The sequence below is a fragment of the Myripristis murdjan genome, chromosome 14 (genome assembly GCF_902150065.1).
Source record: "Myripristis murdjan chromosome 14, fMyrMur1.1, whole genome shotgun sequence".
Taxonomy (NCBI): domain Eukaryota; kingdom Metazoa; phylum Chordata; class Actinopteri; order Holocentriformes; family Holocentridae; genus Myripristis; species Myripristis murdjan.
The window spans coordinates 8,512,121-8,534,106 of record NC_043993.1 but is presented as its reverse complement, the minus strand read 5'-3'; the positions used below and the strand labels follow the sequence as shown (position 1 = coordinate 8,534,106).

At 41.8% G+C, this 21,986-nt stretch overlaps 1 protein-coding gene across 2 annotated transcripts in view; it reads left to right on the top strand.

Moving 5' to 3' along the window:
- stk32a (serine/threonine kinase 32A) overlaps positions 1-21,986 on the top strand; it is a 93,852-nt gene that overhangs the window by 26,475 nt on the left and 45,391 nt on the right. For both annotated transcript variants that reach the window (XM_030068103.1, XM_030068102.1), the window contains one exon: positions 5,249-5,422. In XM_030068103.1, coding sequence (XP_029923963.1) covers positions 5,249-5,422 — 174 coding nt within the window. The remainder of the gene's footprint in view (positions 1-5,248; positions 5,423-21,986) is intronic.

Here is a 21,986-nt window from a genome sequence, read left to right as displayed (position 1 = left end):
TATGAGATGGGTTGTGTGTGTTGTGGCATGCATCCAGGTCTTTTATAGACACAAATAGAACCTATAGGCTACTAACATAATTTCAGAATTCATATTTTATGTCAAATTGGGATACTGGTTAGCATGAGCAATGATAGACAGCCTGGCCCAACAGACAGAGAAAAGAGACCCACCAAACTTTATGAAATGAAAATATAAAAAGCACAGTGCAGAAACACCACACCAGTGGCTGCTCATCTCTAAGCTGTTGCCAAAACAGCTGTCTGTTTGTCTGTTTATAGATAGATATGGATATAGATATTTAGGTGAAATACCCAATAGGAGAAACAGTGTCACTGTATACATGCTTTAACAGCTAAATAAATAAACAGTAGTTTCCCTCTCAAGAATTTCGTGGTGGAAGAAACCACTCTTTCTCCGGCCGAGAAAACAGCAATTAGAATCTGGGGTGTGTTTCGTAAATGCTTGTGACAGCAGCCTCTTGGATTCTTAACGACCTCAACCAAGTCCGCTGAGTTAGAGGTATTTACACTGTGTGCGTGTGGGTAAGTGTGTGTGTGTGCGTGTGAGTGTTTGAGAGGAAGGGAGAAAGGGATAGACACGGAGAGAGATTGCAAGAGAGAGAAAACCAGTAGAGAGAGGTGGGGGTGGTAATGAGATGATTGGTGATTGAGGAAGTCAAGTGGACTCCATCGAGCAGACGCAGCTGTCTTCTCCTGCCCTGTTCAACCATGGGAAAGCTTATATCCCTCTCTAGTTGTAAAAACTGTACGTTTTCAACAAGTCTTGTTTTTTTGATGGGGTTATCACATTTTAGCTTATAAATATTTGACACATCTATTGCAATTTCCTTTTTTCAGTCATACAAATGATAACTCACACGTGATGCAGCTTCTGTAACTGTCTGAGCTTTTTATTTAACGGAATGGGGCAAGAACATGCCGGGACTTTCTTTTATTTCCTGCACCATATCTCTAAAAGTTATGCACAGAATTTCTCGAAAGTTTAAAGGTAATGGTAAGGTAATGGAGCAAGGAAGAACTCGTTCATTTTTCACACCAGTTGGCCTAAGCGGGGTGTGGCGGTGAGCACAAATAACTTTTGGTTAATATCCAATTCGTCAGAATGGGAAATATTTACATTTGCATTATGTTGGCGGAGGTATGCGCTCAACTGAATACCTTCTGCTTTATTTATTACTTTTTTTTTTTTTTTTTTTAGTTTTATAGCTATCAGTTCTCCTCAATGTCTTTCACATTTTCACTCACATACAGCGCCAAAGTAGCAGCGCTGGATAATTAGGGCAGCAAGTTTTAGACTGTACATGAACTGAGTCGCAAATATGTGCGCCAAAATCTACAAATGTTATATCAAAGAAAAACATAGCTTTGATATTTTAAAAAAAAACGCGATGCAAATGTGGTGGCCGCTGCCGTCTGATCTCTGCTTCCTCTCTCACTGCCAGACTCCAAGTGTCTCATCATCTTCATCCAACCCAATCTCTTTCCCGCTCTCTTTATTCACACATGAGTTAAGTTTGCACACATGCACACACACTGCTGCCCGTTCTGTTGTCTCAGTTATCGCTCTCTTACATGTAATGGCAGCTGCTGTCGCCATCAAGCCTTGTAGACTCCCCAAGTCCTTTCTTCTCAAAATATGAAGTCTTTTCAGTCCTCCACATATTCATGCACACATTCTCCTATCCGCGTCATGTCGTTTCACCCCCCCCCACAGCCACCCACCCAACACACACTTATTTTGCTGAAACTTGGCCATGTGCACAAGTTATTGCTGCATGTCGGAGTGATTGATTGCACAGCAGCTGGTCTCATCTATTCAGCCACATCATGTGCTCTTAAGTGGGCAGTGCAGGCATTTTCTCCCCTGTTTTTCTTTAAAAAATAATTTGGAGAGGGCTGCTTGTTGATCTGCTGTGTGTGCACGTGTGCGTGTGTGTCCTTGAGTGTGCATCTGTGTTTATGTGTGTGAGATGGATTGCCTCTGATGCTTCCTATCACCATGCAGATTTACAGCTCAGGGAGCTGAGAGTCAGTGTCAAGGCCGGCACAGAGAAGGGAGAAGGGAGGGTCCCGTTTTTACTGGGGGCTGTGTGTGTGCGTGTGTGTGTATGGCTCTTGCATATTGGCATGCATGTACACATCTCGGATACAGCTTGGAGATTTAGTTTGTGGACTCTGAATTAACAACAATTAAATTTCAAGCGGGGTGTGGGCATGTGTGTGTGCATGTGTGTACGTGTATGCAGAAGAGAGCATTTGAATGATACTCTTCCCAGGCCCTGAAGTCATTGACGTGAGTGAGACGTCAAGTGGCCTCAGCATCATCTGAGCCTCGGCAGACACTTTGGAGTCAGTTCAATCAATCCCCACTCATCTAGCACGGAAACACCCAACTTCAGCTTATCAGAGCGGGGGCCCCAGGAAGAGAGGACAAATGTTGGCACAAAGCAAGCAGAAATGTGGTCATTGAGCAAAGAGTGTGCCAAGGAGATGGCCCTTATTCACAGAGAAATGTTTGACAGTACAAACTAGCAAAGAAAAAAACACAAAGAAAAAGTGAACCTTCTTGGAAAACTTAGTCTTAAGTTTCAAGTTGAATAATGTCCCGAATCTCAGGTTTGGATCTTAGTTGCAAACTTCAGAGGGGGGCAGTGAGGTGAACGGAAAGGTATGAGGTTGTTTTTCTGTACTTTATACAGGGTAACGCTGGCTGGTGTATATAAAAATGATTTAATTATCTATTTACTTATTCAGTTTTTTTGGGGTTCGTTTTTTCCACGAATGAATTTCCTGTAGGAGAGAAACTAATTAGCTCAACATTGAGGAAAAAACGTATGGCCCCAGTGGGAAGCTCAGCATGTCAAATCAATGGTGATTTGTGCAGTCGCTTCTCAAATGGCAGGGCAATGGGCTGCGTGCTGATGCAGGCTTGCTGTGCATGCCAGAGCTAGATTGATGGATGAACTGATGGATGGCCACACAGATTCACCCAGAACCTGCCACACACACACACACACAAATGCACACATAAACACGGAGGCATACACCCATGCACACACACACATCCACAAAGACAAAACTGACACGGAGGTTGGAGTCATTTTCATTCCACTGCTTTTATAAACATGCAGGCACACATGCACAAAATACAAACTTGAAACAGAATACAATATTAAGCAGTGAAAAAAAATAATAAGAACAGATTTTTTTCATGCCATGTTATTCTATCTAAATTGCCACCACAGTAGGTGGCTGTTGTTTCATTCTCTTTATTCATATTTCTTAGTTGCTATGGTAGCCTATACAGTACGCAGACTGGGGAAAAAATGACAGGGGAAAGAGTTAATTAGTGTGTTACAACAAAAAGCAGTAACACCTTGTCCTGTTGGGTATAAAAATAGAAAAATTGTACCCCTGGTCTGCCAGACTTGCAGAGAGAAGGTGTGGAAGCGAGCCAGACAGACAGCCCAGTTTTCTCAGCCAAATGTTTGGACCACACAATGACATAAAGCATATTTAAATAGATGTTATGGCCTGAGATGACAAGACACTCTCCAGAATGATGGACCATTTGCTTACCCCCATTTTTTGTTCTGAAGAGAGATGGAGGCAGGAATCGATTTGAAGAGACCATACAGGGATGTGAAGATGCTTGTGTAGATGCCAGACCTAGCTCGTTTATTAAGCTATGCTGAGCAAGATTTTTTGACTCAACAAAACTGATGGGGCATGGGGCATTGTACAACTGCCATTACAGCCCTTGGAACTTCATGCAGCGCATTCTGAAATGTACACAGAACCTGCACTGTTGCATCTATTTGCTGCTTCATAATCTAAGCAGCATGATTCTGTTTCTAAACCTAAAAAGGCCTAAAAAGCAGGAGGCTGTGTAGGACTACAACTCATATATAATAAAAACAATAAAAATGACTGAGAAGAGGCAGGAAAAAAGACAGTTTGTGAGCAGGAGAAGAAAACAAGTTTTGTAAAGTCATTTTTTACATAGTAGCAAATCTCATGCTTATTACAGTGTGGAAAGGGAGCCTCAAGATCAGAGTTAAAATGGCGATGGTGCAAATCCAAACGAAATCAATTATACGGTAATATTTTGTAGAGTTGTGATTTTCTAATTTTTGGCATCTTTGGTACAGACCATGTCCAATTACCGTTTGTTTCCAAATCCAGACACAAGCACAGATGTCTTGTCGAGGTGTCAGGTAAGGATTCAGATAGGGACACCATGTTACACCTGTTTCCTGTCTCATGCACCCACTAACTATCGCAACCACTTGTGTACAAGATAACTGAGGATTTTCCCAGCTTGTTTTTGGCTTGTTTTCAGTGTTGCCTCAGGCATGACTTAACCAATATGCAGTTGTATCTGGCATCATTAGACAATTTGAAGAGGGTTTTTCTCATGTTAGGTGTGAGCCACACAGAGGAGCCTCCACTCTCAGAGACCTTGGCAGGATTTGTAATTGCATTTTGTCTAATCGTGTGTCAGCTGTCATTATGGGGTGAAAATACAGATGGGTATTTGTACTTGTTAAGTCTTTTGTTTCTTATAGCCTTACAATATCTCTGATGACTCATAATGTTAATTTACAAAGGAAGGGTAATTAGTTTTTATATATCTCATAAGGCATATCTTCAAATATGCCACAAATTTGAGCCGTTCTCTTTTAGGTCACACTGCATGGGTCCAGCATGGGTTTGAGGCTTTGTATTTAATCTGCAGTGGCAGTGCTCTACATCCGTCAGGTTAAACCTTAGAAACCTCTTTCATCACATAACCCTGTATGTGACCTGCACATTGTATAGATCCAAGCTCATTTGTAGTTCTTCGTGGCATCTACAGAAAATAACTTTTTCAACTCTCCTTTCTTCCTGCCCCTCCATCTCCCTCTTCTTTTTCTTACTCCTCCACTTTCCATTTCCTCCCTTTCTCCTTTTCCTTATTCCCTTTTTTTTATTATTGCTCCTGAACCCTCACATCTACTCACTCCTCTTCCCTTTCCATCTTGACTTAACCTCTTTCCTTTCTTCTCTCAATCCAATATTGTTTCTCCAATTTTAATCCCTTTCACCTCCATTCTCATTCCATCACTTTTTCTCTTTCACTTATTCTATCCATCCTCTGCTCCTCCCTGTCCTCCTTATTGATATTTGACCTCCCACTTCTACGCCCCTACCCTCCTCTCCTCCACCTCCACCTTCCCCTGCAGGTATTCCTTCCAGGATGAGGAGGACATGTTCATGGTGGTGGACTTGCTCCTGGGCGGAGACCTGCGCTACCACCTGCAGCAGAACGTCCACTTCTCAGAGAGCACCGTCAAGCTGTACGTCTGTGAACTGGCCCTGGCTCTGGGCTACCTCCGCACCAAACGCATTATACACAGGTGAGATAAGGATGAGATACTGTCTCAGAGCTCCCTCCCACTGCATCTCCTTTTCATTACTGCATAATGTGCCGCCGTTATTTCATTTTCTTTTATGTGTCCTTTATTAATCCAGAGAGGTGTTTGCTAAGCATGCATAATTTCATTTTGTAGGATTCTGCTTTACATTCATGCAGACACCCAAGATCTGAACATAATCACAATGTGTCCTGCGTTTGGTCACTGAGCCACAGTGACCAACCACAGCAAGAGCAGCAAGAGCAGCAAAATAGCTGAGGGTTGAAATGAGGACAAAAACTTGGACTGAGCATGTAATTTCTTAGTGAGTGTTTCCGACAGAACCACATAGACTCAATCATTAAATGAATATTCCATGCATTCTGACAGCTGAGTCTAAAGGGTCCTCACTTCAATCTAAACCCAGCGATTTGCACACAGTAATACACATTTAATTGCCATTTATAAGGGCACTCTTGCCATTTATAAAGGCACTTTCCCATCCACCTATTCATTTTCCCAGCAAGCGGGGAGATTTGAAGTGACAACCTTCAAGTCATAAGCCTGTTTCTCTAACTGTCAGACTCCCAGTGCCCACTCTTCCTCTTAAAAATAATGTACTTGATTCTAGAAACACACCGCCAGACTTACTGTGGCAGTAAGGGCACATAGTGGTGTGGTAACACCTGTCCTCATTCATCAAAGTGGGCTACTGGCCTCTTTTACCATTTGTGCATAATTCAGTGCTACCACCCACATTGCTCATTTGGAAGTGCTAGTAAGTGATTCATAAAACCACACCGCTGCGCCAAAAACACCACCCGTGCACTTCCCCCTAAATTTCTCTCCACAAAATGGATTGTTTTTTTCTATAATATCTGCAAATAATTTTGGTCCCACATGCAACTCAGTAATCAATAATAACTGCCCACTCATTTAATGACTCAACTGATATAAAGAGCACACTTTGATCTGCTTCAATGGAACATCAAGGCAAACAGATGAGGAGGTAGGTGACTTGATTGATGACTATAAATGACTATTATGACTACTGACAACTATAGATTCCCACACAATTTTCTTGTGAGAAACGCACAATTAGGTAGGTTAGGTGTGTCTTTATTTCTTAAAATGCACTTGTTCACTAATCCTTTTTCTTTTTTTTTTTTCTTTTTTTTTTTTTTTAATTGTTCAACACCATTACTTTCCACTGTGATAATGCAGTATCCGTGTGATAATTACTGACATGTTAACTTTATGAATGGTCTTAGATTACCATTACCAGAGCCAGAGATTTTGTGTGATGCAATGTCTTTAATGCTGAGGTTTATGAATTGAGGCCAGTGTGATACTTTCAGAGAAATTTTCTTTTTCTTTGCCCCTTTTCATCGGAAGAGCAAACAGTATCATTTACAGAGCCTTGTAGCTGATAGGGCTTCAGTGTCTCACTCAAGGGTACTTCATCAGGGCAGATGCTTGCTGACACAGGGCCTTTAATATGGGCCCTGTCTTCCTATGTGTCACTCTTTGTCTTCCCACTGTTCCCTGTTTCCTCTTCTGCCACCACAGTTCTAGATTTAGACTGAAAAGTGCCTTTTGTTTGAGCCGTAAACCTCCTGTGTTCTCTTCTCCTTTGCTGTCCACTTCCATTTTATTTTCCAGTATGAGTGGTCCACCACTGTGCTGCAAGGTCAAGCTGACTTGACACAAAGGTCAAACCTGACACAACAGTTTACCCTGAGCCACTTAGTATGAAACGCGCCAGTTATGTCTATGCTGCTGTGTGGATGCCTAACTCAATCTGCAAATTGCACGTTAAGTGCTTTTTAGGCAGAATTTTGTGCTGCTATGGCAGAGCTGCAGATACATACCGTCAACATGGACATGGCTACAGCCCAATGTTATTAATTTTAGTTGTTAAAATAACTGACAGAGCTGGGGCTATTCTGTTTCAGCCATTGATGTTGCCAAAATACTTTGTACAGTGGACTGGTACACACTGAGTGAGCAAAAATTTAGAAGCAGTTGCTATTTCCTTGAAATATACTAACAAGGTGAAATCTGATAGAGTGGCAGCTAAAATACCACACTGATTGCATAATAAGTAATAATGCCACTTCATTCTTGTAAAGGAGATGAATAAAGGGAGCAGATGCATTAAAGAGTGAATATTTAAGCCTTGAAACTGGAGCAACTTGATATGGTTGGTGTTGATGCTATTCTGGTCAGACTGGTCTCTGAAGGTAAAATGAAACATGAACAGTACTTTGAGCTGTTTAAATGGGCACAACATCTATAGATTCATCCACATATTTATGCTCCCAGCACGATACAGATAAACACATAGGCCACTTGACAGCCGCCCACACAAACACCATATATAACAGGGAATAAGAACACAGGTAGTGCATAGATGGCCCCAAGCTATATGCTACAGCAACACTTAGTCCCTCCACTGGTTGGACTCACTCCTCCACTCTATCGTCTCCGAGCATGGAGAGAGGGCTTCCCAGTCCACAACTAATGGCAAACTTCACTGCAATAGAGAACGCTAATTTATCAAACCCCGCAGATAACAAATTGCATCATTTAAGAGGGTGACTTAAAGCAGATTACTTGCTTTTTCCTATCTGTCCATGCTCTCAAAATCCCCACGGGAACCAAAGAGAGAAAGAGGGTGATATAGATGGGAGGGATTATCAGTTTGCCTATTCATGCACTCTATTGAGGAATATGAATATTTAAATTATGTTTTCTATTTTAGTCCTCGAGAGGGCAGACGTGCCAGTAGATGTGCAGGTGTTGGAGATGTTTGTTTAGATGGAATCAACATCTTTGCAATCTGCATTCATTAGCTTCAGACAGGAAGAGCAGCTCAGTCTGACTCTCATCTCATCTCTATGGAAATTGAATATATAATTTCCTCCCTCAGATGTGGCCATGCTCACTCTGGTACTGAGTGCACTTGTAGCCTTCAGTGCATGTGTGTGTGTGAGTGAGAGAGAGAGAGAGAGAGAGAGAGAGAGAGAGAGAGAGAGCATGTGGGTGTGTACATGTGTCTGTGTGTGTATAGGCAGGATGCACACAGCTTCCTCACATTTACCTTGATGCTTTTGATGATAATGAGGACAATAATGATGGTGATAATCACATTAATGGTACAAAACATAATGATAATGATATTTAGAGCTATGATTAGGACTGCTTGACTGTGTACGCTTGCCGGCAGTTTGCATCACGGTGACATGACAACCACATTACGACAGCAGACACGTCTGAATTTGATATTGCTAATTGTTTTCCATTAATAAGCTCCCACACTGCTGAGCTGCAAGTCCCTGTCAGCTCACCAGGTTTTTCCACCGTAAATATGAACAAGCTCAAGGGAGCGGGGACGGGGCAGCAATGAAGTTAGCAACAGCGGTTCAATTCATCTCAACAGCATCTGTGTGCAATATCAAAGAGAAGACAACGTCATTATGGGACATTACAGAGCCTTCAGTATGATGCAAGGTGTAGGCTAAACAAAATAAATAAAGTAATTAATTAATTTAAAAAGGAAGTGATCTATAAAGCTCACTGCCAAATACGTAATCAGTTTTCATTTAATACATTATTTAATTAGTTAATTTAATGTCAACCCTGGTAGCATGTGTATAAAATGGTATGTTTTTCAAACTTTATCATTGAAAAATAAGATTGCTTCAGCGGTTATTTAATTAAACTACCAAAAATTGGATAATGTTGAAATTGCATGAATCAGTAAGCTAACTGTTAACAGCTCAGTTTAAGAAAGTAAAGCAAGTTCTCAGCTTATTGTTAGGGTTAGGTTTAGACAAATGAAACAGCTTAGATTCTTCACTACCAGTTGGCATGCGTTCAGAAGTCTGTATTTGCCTGTAGCCTCAGTCTCAGGGATCCCCATCTGATAAGATTTAGTTATCCCTTTACCATCAATAGTGTAGATTGGTAGATTATCAGTGAAGAGTGGGAAACCTATTAGCCGAATTGTCATTCGTATATACTCTCTCATAACTTCAAGTCAGTGAAATAATAGTAAAATTAAAATAGTCCCCTTTTTTCTGGGGAAGCCCTAGACACCCTTCCGAGCCCCGTGGGGTGCAGGGGAAAAAACAAGTAATCTGCTTTAAGTGCTTTAAGTCACCTGCACTATATTTTTCACAATGTTCTTACTTTCCACTGCACTATTTCAGTGTCAGAATACTGCGTTCCTTGTCTTGTCTCTTCCACATTATCCTTTTGTAGTGGGAAAAGGCATTTCTTTCACTATTCATTTTATTCATTGAGACATCACACACCACGTCTCAGAAAGTTTTGGGAGAGAAGAGGTTCCCAGACTAGTTAATGTACCCTAACTTTTAGTGGTGCTGAACTGCTAAAAATTGCTGAAGTGCCCAAATTTAGTTAGAAACTTAGTCTGTAATAAGCACTTTATGCACTAACTTAGAAAAGGGGTTACATGTTGCTGGTGCAACCCAGTTCAGGGTTCATTTTAGTCTGAGTGTTTTTATCGCCAGCCATGCCTCTAGGGAGTTTCAATTATTAACACTAGGCTGAGTCTCAATTAGGGACCATCTTCAGAGACCTGGCAGGCCTCTCCAAACAAGCAGTGTACTGTATGTGTGTGTGTGCATATGTGTTGTTGTGACTGCGCGTGTGTGTCTACTTGGACTGCGGGGATTGCATGCCGTTATTTAGCTACCAGACCGCGCCATTACCTCCCCAACAGAGCCACTTCTGTCTAGGTGAATCCTCGGGACCATTTTGGAACACTCCGTTGTCAGTCTCCAGATGTTCTTAAAAAGTCAATACGTCTCACTATTTCATTTAGGAAAGCAACTGCCCATTAAAGTGGTTAAGAGACAAACTGTCAGGCCATTGAGGAGCAGATAGAGACAGATGGCATTGCTGCAGACAGACTTCGGTTTCCTGCTAATGTGCAAGTTGAGTTTGTGGATGGTAATTGTGGTTTAGGATATAATTCTCACTCTGAAACACGTCAGCACATTTACTAGAAGAGCAGGCTCCACACTGCATCAGTCGGGTCCAAATGGATTCACGGTTGGCCACAGATCCCTATTCGCGAAGAGTTGGTCCCCCACTTGAGAAGATTTCTCAGTATGATTTGTTAAAACTGATCAAAACTTATCTTACAGACATCATTTTACTGCATTCTGACCCAGAGAATGGAATTAACTGTGTGTGCCTGCTCTTTTTCATTGCTCCCCTGTTTCACGTACATACACTAACACACATCCACGTGTGGCAGCTGCCCACGGCAACCAGTTATCCACTGTGGGCCACTGAACAGCTCCACTAGAGCTTGTGCACTCAGCCATGATGAGTGAGTAATCTCTAGTGAGGGCAATAATAATAATATTAAAGTATACTAATTTTCCACCCACTTCTCCCCCCAGCATTGTAAACTGCTGCTGTAAATCTCATTACTTCCAAGCATGTGTCGTGTGTTTGCCGAAATGCAGACAGTGTTTTAAAACAGAATCTGAGTATTGTAGGAATCTGTTGAAATAGGATACAGGATACTGTAACTGAATAACGTCAAGCTTTAACACAATGTACCTGAAACGAGATGGAATTACACTTGGTTGCTGCCGTGATGTGTACTGTTTTTGTCTGTTGTTTTCGTCGGTACACTGGTTTTAGGTTTGGGTTCCACGTTCATATATTTGTATCTGCATTGCATCTCGACCTGTTTAAAAGATAAGACCAATAATTTTCAAAATATTTTATGACATGATATGTTCATAGGCAGTCGTGACTTTGTGAGGTTGCTCTGCTTTGTAGCTGCAAGGCGCAGCAAAGTTCATTTCTAATTAAACACCGTATGAAAATAGTAACCTCTCAAAGTTAGTGTTAGTGTCTGTGGTATTTAGACGGTTATCCACCACTGCAAACTCTGAATACAGCAAATTTACAGTGTAGGTTTTTTCAGTGACAAACAAGTGCATCTGTTTATTATCTGCAGCAAAAGCCTTTCAGGATGGCTACCAGTGCTGGGTACTGAGGTCAGTGCCACCGTGGTACTGCAGTATTCAATGGGGTCAGTACTACCAAGCACAGAACCATGTTGAGGCAAATGGTCCCAACTTTTGATATCTTTGTATGACCACAACAATCATTTATTGAGGTGCACAGTCATGCTCTACACAAACTTCCAACAAGCTGAAATGACTGGGTGCTGGTGACTGTCTCTGTTTTTAGCAATCTAGCTAACATCAGTGAAGACAGCGCTTGCACCACTTTTAGTAAACCGGCTATTTTTCGATCTTCATTGCTCTGTCTAGCCTGAATCAGATCCATAGAATGCTACGCAAGCTCACATCACACCTCCGAAGTGGTCTGACATGAAGGCTAAGAATAAAAATTGCCTCCTAACGAAAGCGAGGTGGTAGACAATTTAGAGCATTTTTTTTTTTTTTTTTTTTGCAATCTGTCTATAAAGTAATTTCTTTCGCCAGTGTAAACATATCAGCGTTCACTCAAAATAAAAGTTGTACAGTTTCCATAAAAAGTACACTGAAGGGGCACAGACACAGACATCTGATGGTCATTGTGTTTATGCTTTTTGTGGCCCTGGTGGGCAAACACAAACAGAAAAAAAAAATACTCACAGACACAAAGATAGAACAGCAAGCGAGCCAACATGCAGCATGCAGACACAGATACAGACAGACATGAAATATGGACACACACACACACACACACAAATGCACACGCGTTAGGTTTAAGATTAGCTGCCGTGCGGCTCCAGTTTGCTGTCACTGCAGATCCAGAGGGACGGGGCTTGTCTGCACAATGCCGCTGTGATTGTAGGAGACAGAAAGCGAGGGCTCCTGCAAAAGCAGCCGCGCAGAATGCAAAACACACTTTGAGCGCGACACAAAGAACAAGAAGGAACGACTTTCAAAGTGGTTCTTAAAAAAGAGGAGTCTGTGTGTGAGTGTGTGTCTATATTCAGATTCCTATTTGTTATCAAATGAACTGAAGTATGTCAAGACCCAGCAGCTGCAGCGGGCTAACTCCTGGGAGCTCTGATCTCTTCCCCCCATCTCTCTCCCTCCCCCTTTCTCTGATGGGGATTATTCTTTTTCACACACAATAATAAAGTTAATGTTGCATTGTGGGGGATGTTCTCCATGCTCCATGTTGTTCTTGGAGGTCTCCTTTCTTATCTCTTGCTTTTCCTCTCTCTCTCTCTCTCTCTCTCTCTCTCTCTCTCTCTCTCTGACACACACAGCATAACTTTCCCTTATTACCTCTCTCATTATCACTCCCTTTCTTTCTATTTGGCTATTTTCTCCCCTTACTTTGTTTGTTTGTTTTTTTTTTTTTTTTTTCATACTTCGCCTTCCTCAATCTTTGTTTGCTAATCTTAGTATTATCCGTACACTGCAGGGGTCTTTGTCTCCGAGGGTGTAGCACTCTGCACAAAGCATAGCTCAGCTTCAAATAATTTATTTTCCCGCACTCCCCTCCTCCTCCAGAGAGCTTTTGCCTTTTGCCAGGCTGTCATTGCAAATGGGAGTATGGTCTTAATTCACCTGCTGGGTTAAATGAAGGTGACTGAGGAAAAAAAAAAAAAATCTTAGCCTCAGTGGTGCTTCTCATGGGTTTGTATTGATTTACAAACATGCTGCTCATTCTGTATTCCATCTATCACCTTCTACTAATTCTTTTTAATACACATACACATACTTAGACACACGCTTAGACACACACACACACACACACACACACACACACACTCACTCTCTCTTACATGCCTGCTCTTACCTCCATAAATGTATGTTTCACATGCATGCACATACACACAAACATACAAGTTTGCATGCACATATGCTACACACATAGTGCTTACTTACACATTCAGTACACACACACACACACACACACACACACACACACACACACACACACACACACACCTCCCACACACATTCCACTCCAGGCCTCTGCACAGAAACCACACATGGCTGCATCAGCCCACACATCATGACTTACAGTACAGGTTTTAGACGAGGTGATATCATGACCGCTTTGTAATCACAACATCACGACTGCAGGGACGCAGATCTGAGCTCTGCTGCCGCTGAACCAAAAAGCAAAGATTTTCACAAATTAAAAGTGAGTGAGTGGCCTTATCTTCTCATTAGTGGGGTTTCTATCTGCATATTTTTATGCTAATTTGGACGAATGTAAACGCGGGATTTTCATAAAAATGACATTTTTACACTCAGCCAAGGTGAGGATGTTGGCATGTTGACAAAAAGAAAATGTAATAAACGCTGAAACACTTCATTCAAAGACACAAGGACATCGCAGGGACCTTTGCTAGATTCCACTTCATTGTATGTGTGAGTGTGAATGTATGAGTGTGGACTTGTAATAAAGCCATGCACTACTGAGAGCAACGAGTTCATCTTCTGGACTGTTTTGTCGCCAGAGTTCGATTATAGCCTGCAGTCATGCACTAAGCAGAATCATTTGTTTTATGCAGTTGATGAAAATGTACATTCATTTGCATTTTCTTTTGCTACATTTTTGAAAACGTGCTTAAAATGTATGTGCCATCACCGGCTAACAAGAATGTGAAATAGAAACCAAAGCAAAACGTTGATCATGCATGAATTGGACCACATTTCCCCATCATTTTCCATTTTTACTAAACTACCAAAATCCTGTCAGTTTCTTGATTTCAACACTTTACATCTTGGACCCTCCAAACGCCAACACCCAAAGCACATCTTTTTCAACTCATCTTTGAACAGGATGAGTGTGCATCCTTCAATTATGTCCTTTACCACGCAGCCCTACCTTTCTGTGTATTGCAGCAGTGTATTTTACAGATACCTTAACCTTGATGGCACGACAGAACATATTACTCTAAGACAATAAACATCATAATCATAATCACAAAACAGTCCCAAGCACAGTGAAATTTAACACAGGGACATTGTCGGTGAGGCTTACCGACAGCCCACGTGATATTCTTAAAATAAAGTAAGAATATAGACCGCATGTACGGAGGCAGAATAATTCATAAAGTCAGTGCCCTTAATCTACATCAGTCGCTTTAAAAGGGTGAAGCTTTTGTCATCTCCCCAAGTGATGTTTTCTTTATTCATATGGTGTGTAAATGTTTTATACCCCAGCAGAAGAACAGGAAGAAGAAGTAGAAAAAGTAAGCAGGAGAGAGAGGAGAGATTATATATCCATATTTCAGAAATGTAGATTAAGGTGCCAGTTGGTGCCAGCTCTTTCAAAATGGTGAACCGAGCCTTATATCGGTGAAGAATGTCTCTCTCCTCGTCCCGGCTCACAACAGCAGACCGGCTGATGGGAGGGGGGTTCTCTGCTCCGAACATGACAGAATGTTTACTAGCTAGTCTGCTCCGAAAAGATCACTAATTGACTGGCTGTGTATCTAACTCATGTGCCTGCCTGTAGAGGAGAGAAACAGAGAGAAGGAGGGACAGGGAGAGAGGCATTTTGGCAAAAAGGGGATGTTCAGGCGGACTGCGAGAGACAGACAAAGGGAGATAAAGAGGGAGATAGAGAGAAGGAGTGAGGCGGCGACAGTGGGAGTGCTGACATTGTGTTTCACAATTCTCCCCCCACCAATGTTTCTGACTTTGTGAATTATTCATCGCTGGTAATTGTGATGTGAGTTTTGGCCCAAGCTTTTTAGTGTCGCCCGACTGCGTTCGGTCTCTCCTCTGTACACTTCGTCCCCTAAAAACAGGTCCAAATTAGACCGGGGACTTTTCGAGCCCGACTCTGTCAAGCAGCCCCGCTCAGCACTTACAGTATGTGTCAATGAATAAGGAATGAATATCCCGCGGCACAAGAGTTGCTAGTTGCTGCTGTCACATGCCCGTAGTGTTGATGCACGTGTGTAAACAACAGCCACACACACACACACACACACACACACACACTTACTTGTTGTTGTCACCCTTGTCAGAGTGGATCAAACTGCACAGAGAGAGGGAGAAAGAGAAGAGAGAGAGAGCGCGAGAGAGAGATTGATGAAGAAGTAGTGAGGGAGAGATAGTTTGCTGGGTTGGTGCTGTTCGCTGCTGTGCGTCTGCTTTGGCTTTCAGTTCACGTTCAAAGGCAGTGGCTGTCTGACTCTCTCTTAGATGGCTGGTGGGCGTGGGTACTTAGAACCATGGGATTCTGGCTGTGAGTGTGTGTGTGTGTGTGTGTGTGCGCGTATGTGCATGGGCAAATGTGTGTATGCACACCCAGAGAAATGCATACAGCTGTGTTTATACACATGGGTGTATATGTGAATATGAACGTGTGTCTGTATGTGTGTGAGGGGTGTGTGTGTGTGTGTGTGTGTGTGTTTGTGTGTAGCTAGCAGTGGGCTTTCGGGGGCTTCCAGTGCTTCTCCAGTCTCCTGTGTGACAGAGAGGGAGCGGTGCATTCTCAAACAGCTCCCAGCTTCTAATCTGGAGTGGAGAGGGGAGCCAGTAAAGCAGCAGAGCCATCAAAGACCCTCTGATTAAACTCTCTGGAATCTACACCCAGAAAAAAACTGTATACACAAACACCACTGTAGCAGTTCTGGGGGGAAAAATCAGAACTAAAGTGGCAAACCACTGAGTTTAAGATGTCTTATGGTTGATTACAATTTATTTCTCAGGAATAAATTACACTCTCTTGAAACTATGATGCCAAAAAGTGAAAAATAATCTGAATCTCCACTGACCAACCAAAGGTCTTTGTAACCAAATGTCTTTGATAGTTTAAGCAGTTTCTAGCTAATAAAAAAAGGAACTTGTATCTCAAGAAACCCCCCTTGGGTGCTTGAATTTCTGAAAATTGATGCTCGCAATCAAGTGGGTATTGTCTTTCTTTCAGAGGTGAAAAGTTAAAGGTACAGTGTGTAGGATTTAAATTGCATCAGAAATGGGATATAATATTCATAAACATGCTTTTTATTAGTGTATAAAATAAGAAATTAAGAATTGTAGTGTTTTCAAAAAGTTTGAATAAGCCAAACCAGCCCAAAGTATACATTTTGACAAACACGTTTTCCTCTAGCAAGTGGGTGTTGGATTGCTGCATTTGCTAACAAAAGAAGGAGACTGGAACGGGACAGATGATAGCAGCTATTTGCGTCTGGAAAATAAAGCCTTGTTTGGGCAAATCCCTGCGCAGTGCCACCCTCTCTTGAGGCGGATTGGCCGAAAAAGTTTCTTAGTGGCTCGTCCATGGCCAATCTTCTCACCATGTTATGTGCAAAACTGTCCAGGACAGATGGACAAGCGCGATAAACAACCCCCCCAGCCAGAGATTTCACCTCCTAGGCGGAAGTAACAGGCTTTTATATGCAAAACATAAAGTCTGATGCAGTGTCACAGTTGAAAATAGCCAGCAGTATATGGAGCACCTACAGCTACAACTTCAAAATACTTCTTAGTGTGTTGAAAAAAAAAAAAAACTGTTTTTTTTTCTTACCTTTTTAGCTACATTCTACCTGCTACAACTTACATACTTTTCCCTAAGAAACACTGAGAATGCAGGACTTATTTAACTTAATACTTCTAATAAAGTGATTTTCCATTATGGTAATAATGCTTATACTTGCATAAAGTGTTTGAGGTTTTTTTTTTTTTTTTTTTTTTTTTTTTTCACTGCCTGCTTCATGGGAGTGTATTTTGCTTTTACTGTATGCGTGCGAATGTGTGTATGCTTTCATAACCTGTGTGTGTGTGTGTGTGTGTGTGTGTGTGTGTCAGTCTCCATGCTCAGGTGTTGGCCCACTATCCAGTATCAGTGCAGTGTCAGGTAACCAGGTTCAGGATTCAGTTACTCCACTGCCTCTGATAGCAGGCTGTAATGAGGCCATTAGATCCTGCTAATAGCTTGTAGGGTCACTCAACCGAGAGAAAAGCTGAGGGGATCAGCTTGCACCGAGCGCTCCTGCCCCCTCGCCTCAATCCTGACTGCCTCACTTGCTCAATTCATCCCTATAGCTCCTGCCTGCCTTTCTCAATTTGTCCCTCCAGCTCTCTGCGTCCCTCTCTCGATTTGTCCACTGCTCTCTCCACCTTCTTCCCGCTCTCTCTGGCCCAATCCATCTCTATAGCTCTTTACCTCTGTTTCTCAATTCATCCCTATGGCTCTTTACTTTCCGCCCTCTCTCAAATTGCCCGTATAACTCTCTCCACCTCGCTCAGCTCATCCCTCCCTCTAAACCAGGCCCACTTCATCCTTGCGTCTCTTTACTTCCCTCTCTCAGTTAATCCCTATAGTGCTCCACCACATTATTCTCCAGGTTTCCATCGCTCAGTTCATTCATATAGGCTCCCGTTCCGTCCAACATTCCCATCAACGCCAGATGAATAATTCAGTTCCCCAATCGAGCAAATTAAGGTTCATTTGCATGTCATCTGTTTAAGGGAAAAACTGTTGCCTTCTGTTGTAGCCCTTCACCGTTCAGCATTCATCATTTGGCGTACAAAGGGAAGATGGACAGAATCTATCTTGAGGTGCTTAATATTGGGCATTGCAGTTTCAGCTTTGGTCAAACTGCTTATTATCGTGTTTCCATCACAATTTATTGCGTTCCTTTTTTACTGAATAAAACATTTATCCAGATCAAACAAGCATATAGCCAAATGTTTTCATCAAATGTTTGAGATTTTTTTTTCAAAACCTGCTGTTTCTTTCTGTCTTTCTTTCTTTTCTTTCTCTTTGGCTATTCCTGTAATTCTTCTGTCCTCTCTGTTGCTCCAATTTTCTTCTCTCTCTCCCTTACTCAGTTCATCTCTATAACTCTCTACCTCCTCCTGCCTGTCTCTCTGTCCCTCAACTCATCCCTATAGCTCTCTACCCGGTTTTCTCAATTCATCCCTAACTCCCTTCTTCACTCCCTCTCTCCCTGGCTCAGTTTATCCCAGTGCCACACTATCTTCTTTTCTCACTCAATCTCTGACGCTCTTCACCTCTCCAAAATTTTTCTTAAAAATCACTTTTTCCCTGTGGCTCCTAAACTTCTTCTACTTTACTCTCTCTCTCTCTCTCTCTCTCTCTCTCTCTCTCTCTCTCTCTCTCTCTCTCTCTTTCTCATTCAGTTCATCCCTTTACTTCTTTACCTCCTCAAGTCATCCCTGTAGCACCTTCCTGTCGCTCCCTCACTCAGTTCTCTCTGATTTCTTTATCGCTTGAATTTGTATATGCCAAGCGATTCAAATACAGCTGTCGTTTCAGATGTAAATAATATTGAATTATCTCAGTGGTTCCTTAACTTTTGGTTGTCAGATATATTAGTCTCACTGCAAAAATGTTCAAAAAATCCGATTCATCCTGAAAAATGCACATCAGAGAAAGCTAATAGCACAGCAGCAGCGGAGAATGAGGATGAACTATGTTGTCTATATTCAAGCACTAATTATGCTCACCTAACATAGCGATAGTGCAGTCTGGTTTATGGGAGCTGCATGGACAGTAACCCAGTTCCTCCAAATACACGCACACACACACACACATACACACACACATTGTTTTTATTGCAGATTTACTGATGAAAACGCTTTGCCAGCATTGTTTTCTGCTTTCGTGCCATTAAAGCATGTTGGAGTGAGAAAGTCCAGAAGTGTTTTGTCTCATACGACTGTTTGTGGCGTCGCCTCTGAAAGTGTCCCGTTCAAAGTGGTAAATGCTTGCAGATGGTTGAGGTGTCACCCAGCAAAGCAGTGCCTTCTCCACACAGCGCTGGTGTGACTGAGGCTGCGACAGCCCCATCTGTTTCTCAGCACTAATAGATGCTGCACAACAGTTAGCCGGGCTAATGAACATGGAGCATCAGGCAGCTTCCTGCCAACAAACTGCCAGTTGCAATGAGCAGGTGACAATTCAAAGTTGTTTCTCTTCTCTTGCTCCATTTTTCAAAATACAGTGGTTACAGAGAGAGAAAGATAGGGTGCTGAGAGTTAGATGAGCAGTTCTAGTTCAGGGAAAGCAAAGCATCAGCTTTATTATTCCCTCTAGTCAGACTAACTTTTAGTCTCCTTCTCCTCAATTCACTTTTATTTTACTCCTTTTAGAGTGGAAATGCTTGTGTTTCATACATTTTGAATGTATATACGTTTACAGTCAACAGTATATGCTTTCTTTGCCATATAGGTACATTTATTTCATTTCACTTTTTGTCCTGTTAAACTACAATTTTTAGACAGGGTTTATAATAAAATCGCAAAATAAGAACAACTAAATAAAAGCAATAAATCCGAAAAAGCATTACTGTGTAGGTAAAAACACAACAAATCCCACAACAAAGACAAAATCAAGGAGCACTACTGATGTTGTCTGAGAGAGTAAAATACGCTGGCGCTGCTAAATGACATCATATCTTTCAAGACAGGTTCTTGCAGGCATAGCAAAACACCTTAAATTGCAAAACTGACTTAAATTGACTACATGCATTCAAACGTTACCATGGGTTTTTGATGGGTTTCATGGAGCTTGCTGCACCTTTACCTTTAAGGGCTATGCTAACTTTCAATTGAAGTTCAAAAATGAGGATGAACACAATCAGAGCGTGTCTTTAGTAGCAGGAGTATGTAAATGCAAGCAACAGAGACAACACCATAGGAAACAATGAAGTCTGTATTAATGCCAAGAAAAAAAAGAAGAAGAAAACAAGGGGAAAATCACATTGTTCCATGCCCAGACATTATATAAAAGTAGAGCCACCTATTCTACTTTTCTATTTTTCTATGACAATACTGTTCTTTGATGAGAAATCTGCTTGGTAATTGCTTGGTAATTCTTATCTTGCAGCCTCTAACACAGGAACATTTAATTCGCAGATAATTAAAACTGAATACAACGGAGGAAGTGAGTGCACTAATCATGGCTGTTAGATTTTAAGTCGTTGGGGTTTGCAAACGTTATTTACTTCATTTCAGTGCAAATATTTATTTTTAAAAAGCTGAGCCCATGGAGAGTATCTGAGACTAGGCTTAGACTGGTTCTAAAAAAAAAAAAAAAAAAAAAAAAGCAAAAAAAAAAACTCAACTTACTCAAATAATTTGCTTTTTAAATTAATAAAAGTTGCCATGGTCAGTTTGTTTAGTTATATAACCTGAATGATTAATACAAATGTTTTAAGGAATTTAGAGCAATATCTCACTTTGGTGAACAAATCTCTTGTATGGCTATCATATCCACTTTTTGACGGAGTAGTATGCCTGTTTGTAATTATCAAGAATGGGGAAACATTACTTATCTTGAACAACACATTTGAATAATGTAGTTAATTTGCTTTAAAGCTTATGGTGAAGACCAGTAGCTACAAAGGACTCGCTTTTAGAATGTCACTCCGCCTGTATTTCATCTACCGTTCATTGTTCATCGGAAGAACAGGTCAGCCTTGGCCATCATCGCCATCATCACCTCCACCACGATGGCTTGGCTTTTACCGCCTACCACCCCCTAACGGCCTTGTTGGTTTATCTCTGGGGCCAGTTGTCTCAGCTCTTCTTTGTTCTCCGGCCTCACAATGGCAGGGTGGCCTTTAGCTACAAAAGAGTCTTCCTTGCTCTCACTTACAGCCTGCCTTTAGCTGTGACACATCGCCCTCCTCTCTCCCCCAGCGCCAACCTTTGAGGCAAATGTCAGCTAATTAAGGGTTACATGGTCGACCTTTCTCCCCCCCACCTGGGCGAGCGCCACTTGATCCACTGATGCACCCAAGAGCAGAGCACCCCGCCACAGGTTGTCCCTGTCTGCCAGAGAACACCAAGGAAACACACGGGGACACACACACTCACACACACTTTCACAAAACACAGGTCAGGCTGGCCTTTGATATGCTAAATACTGCTGGCTTCCTGTGGGGCATTAGATTTAATTAGAGGTGGGTGATCCAATACTCACTGTCTAAAGCTAAGGACACATAAAAGAGATGACTGTCAGCTGGGACTACCATGGAGACATGGCCACTGTGTTTGTGTGTGTAGGTCTGTGTGACTGAAACTGTCACTGAGCTACTATCCGCTCAGTGTCATCAGTGGATAACACATGGGAATGTGCTGCTGCCAAGGAACATTTTGATTTTTTTTTTTTTTTCTCACCCAGTTGCTCACTTTTGACCCTTTCCACCAAAATTCCTGGCACCCTTAGAGTGACAAACTCAGTGATGCAACTAAGGAGGCAGTGTCTGCTCTATTGCACTATGGGAAGAAGAAATCCTGATACCATTCTGTGTGCAACTGGTAGCAGCAAAGCAGTAAAAAAGAAAAACTTCAAAGCTTTCATTATGCTCATGATCATTTACCACTGTGCTGCTGTGATGCTGCATTTGGTTTGAGAGATGAGCCATATGGAGGTCACACTAGAACAGCAAAGCATTTTTTTTTTTTTTTTTTTTTTGATAAATCTTATCATTTTTTTTTCCTTTTGTATTTTTGCTTCTCTATGCAACTTGCATCTTGTCATTGATCCATGTTGCTTTTTCCATCATCTTCACAACCTCTTGATAGAATGATCAGATAAATTGTGTTTGGGA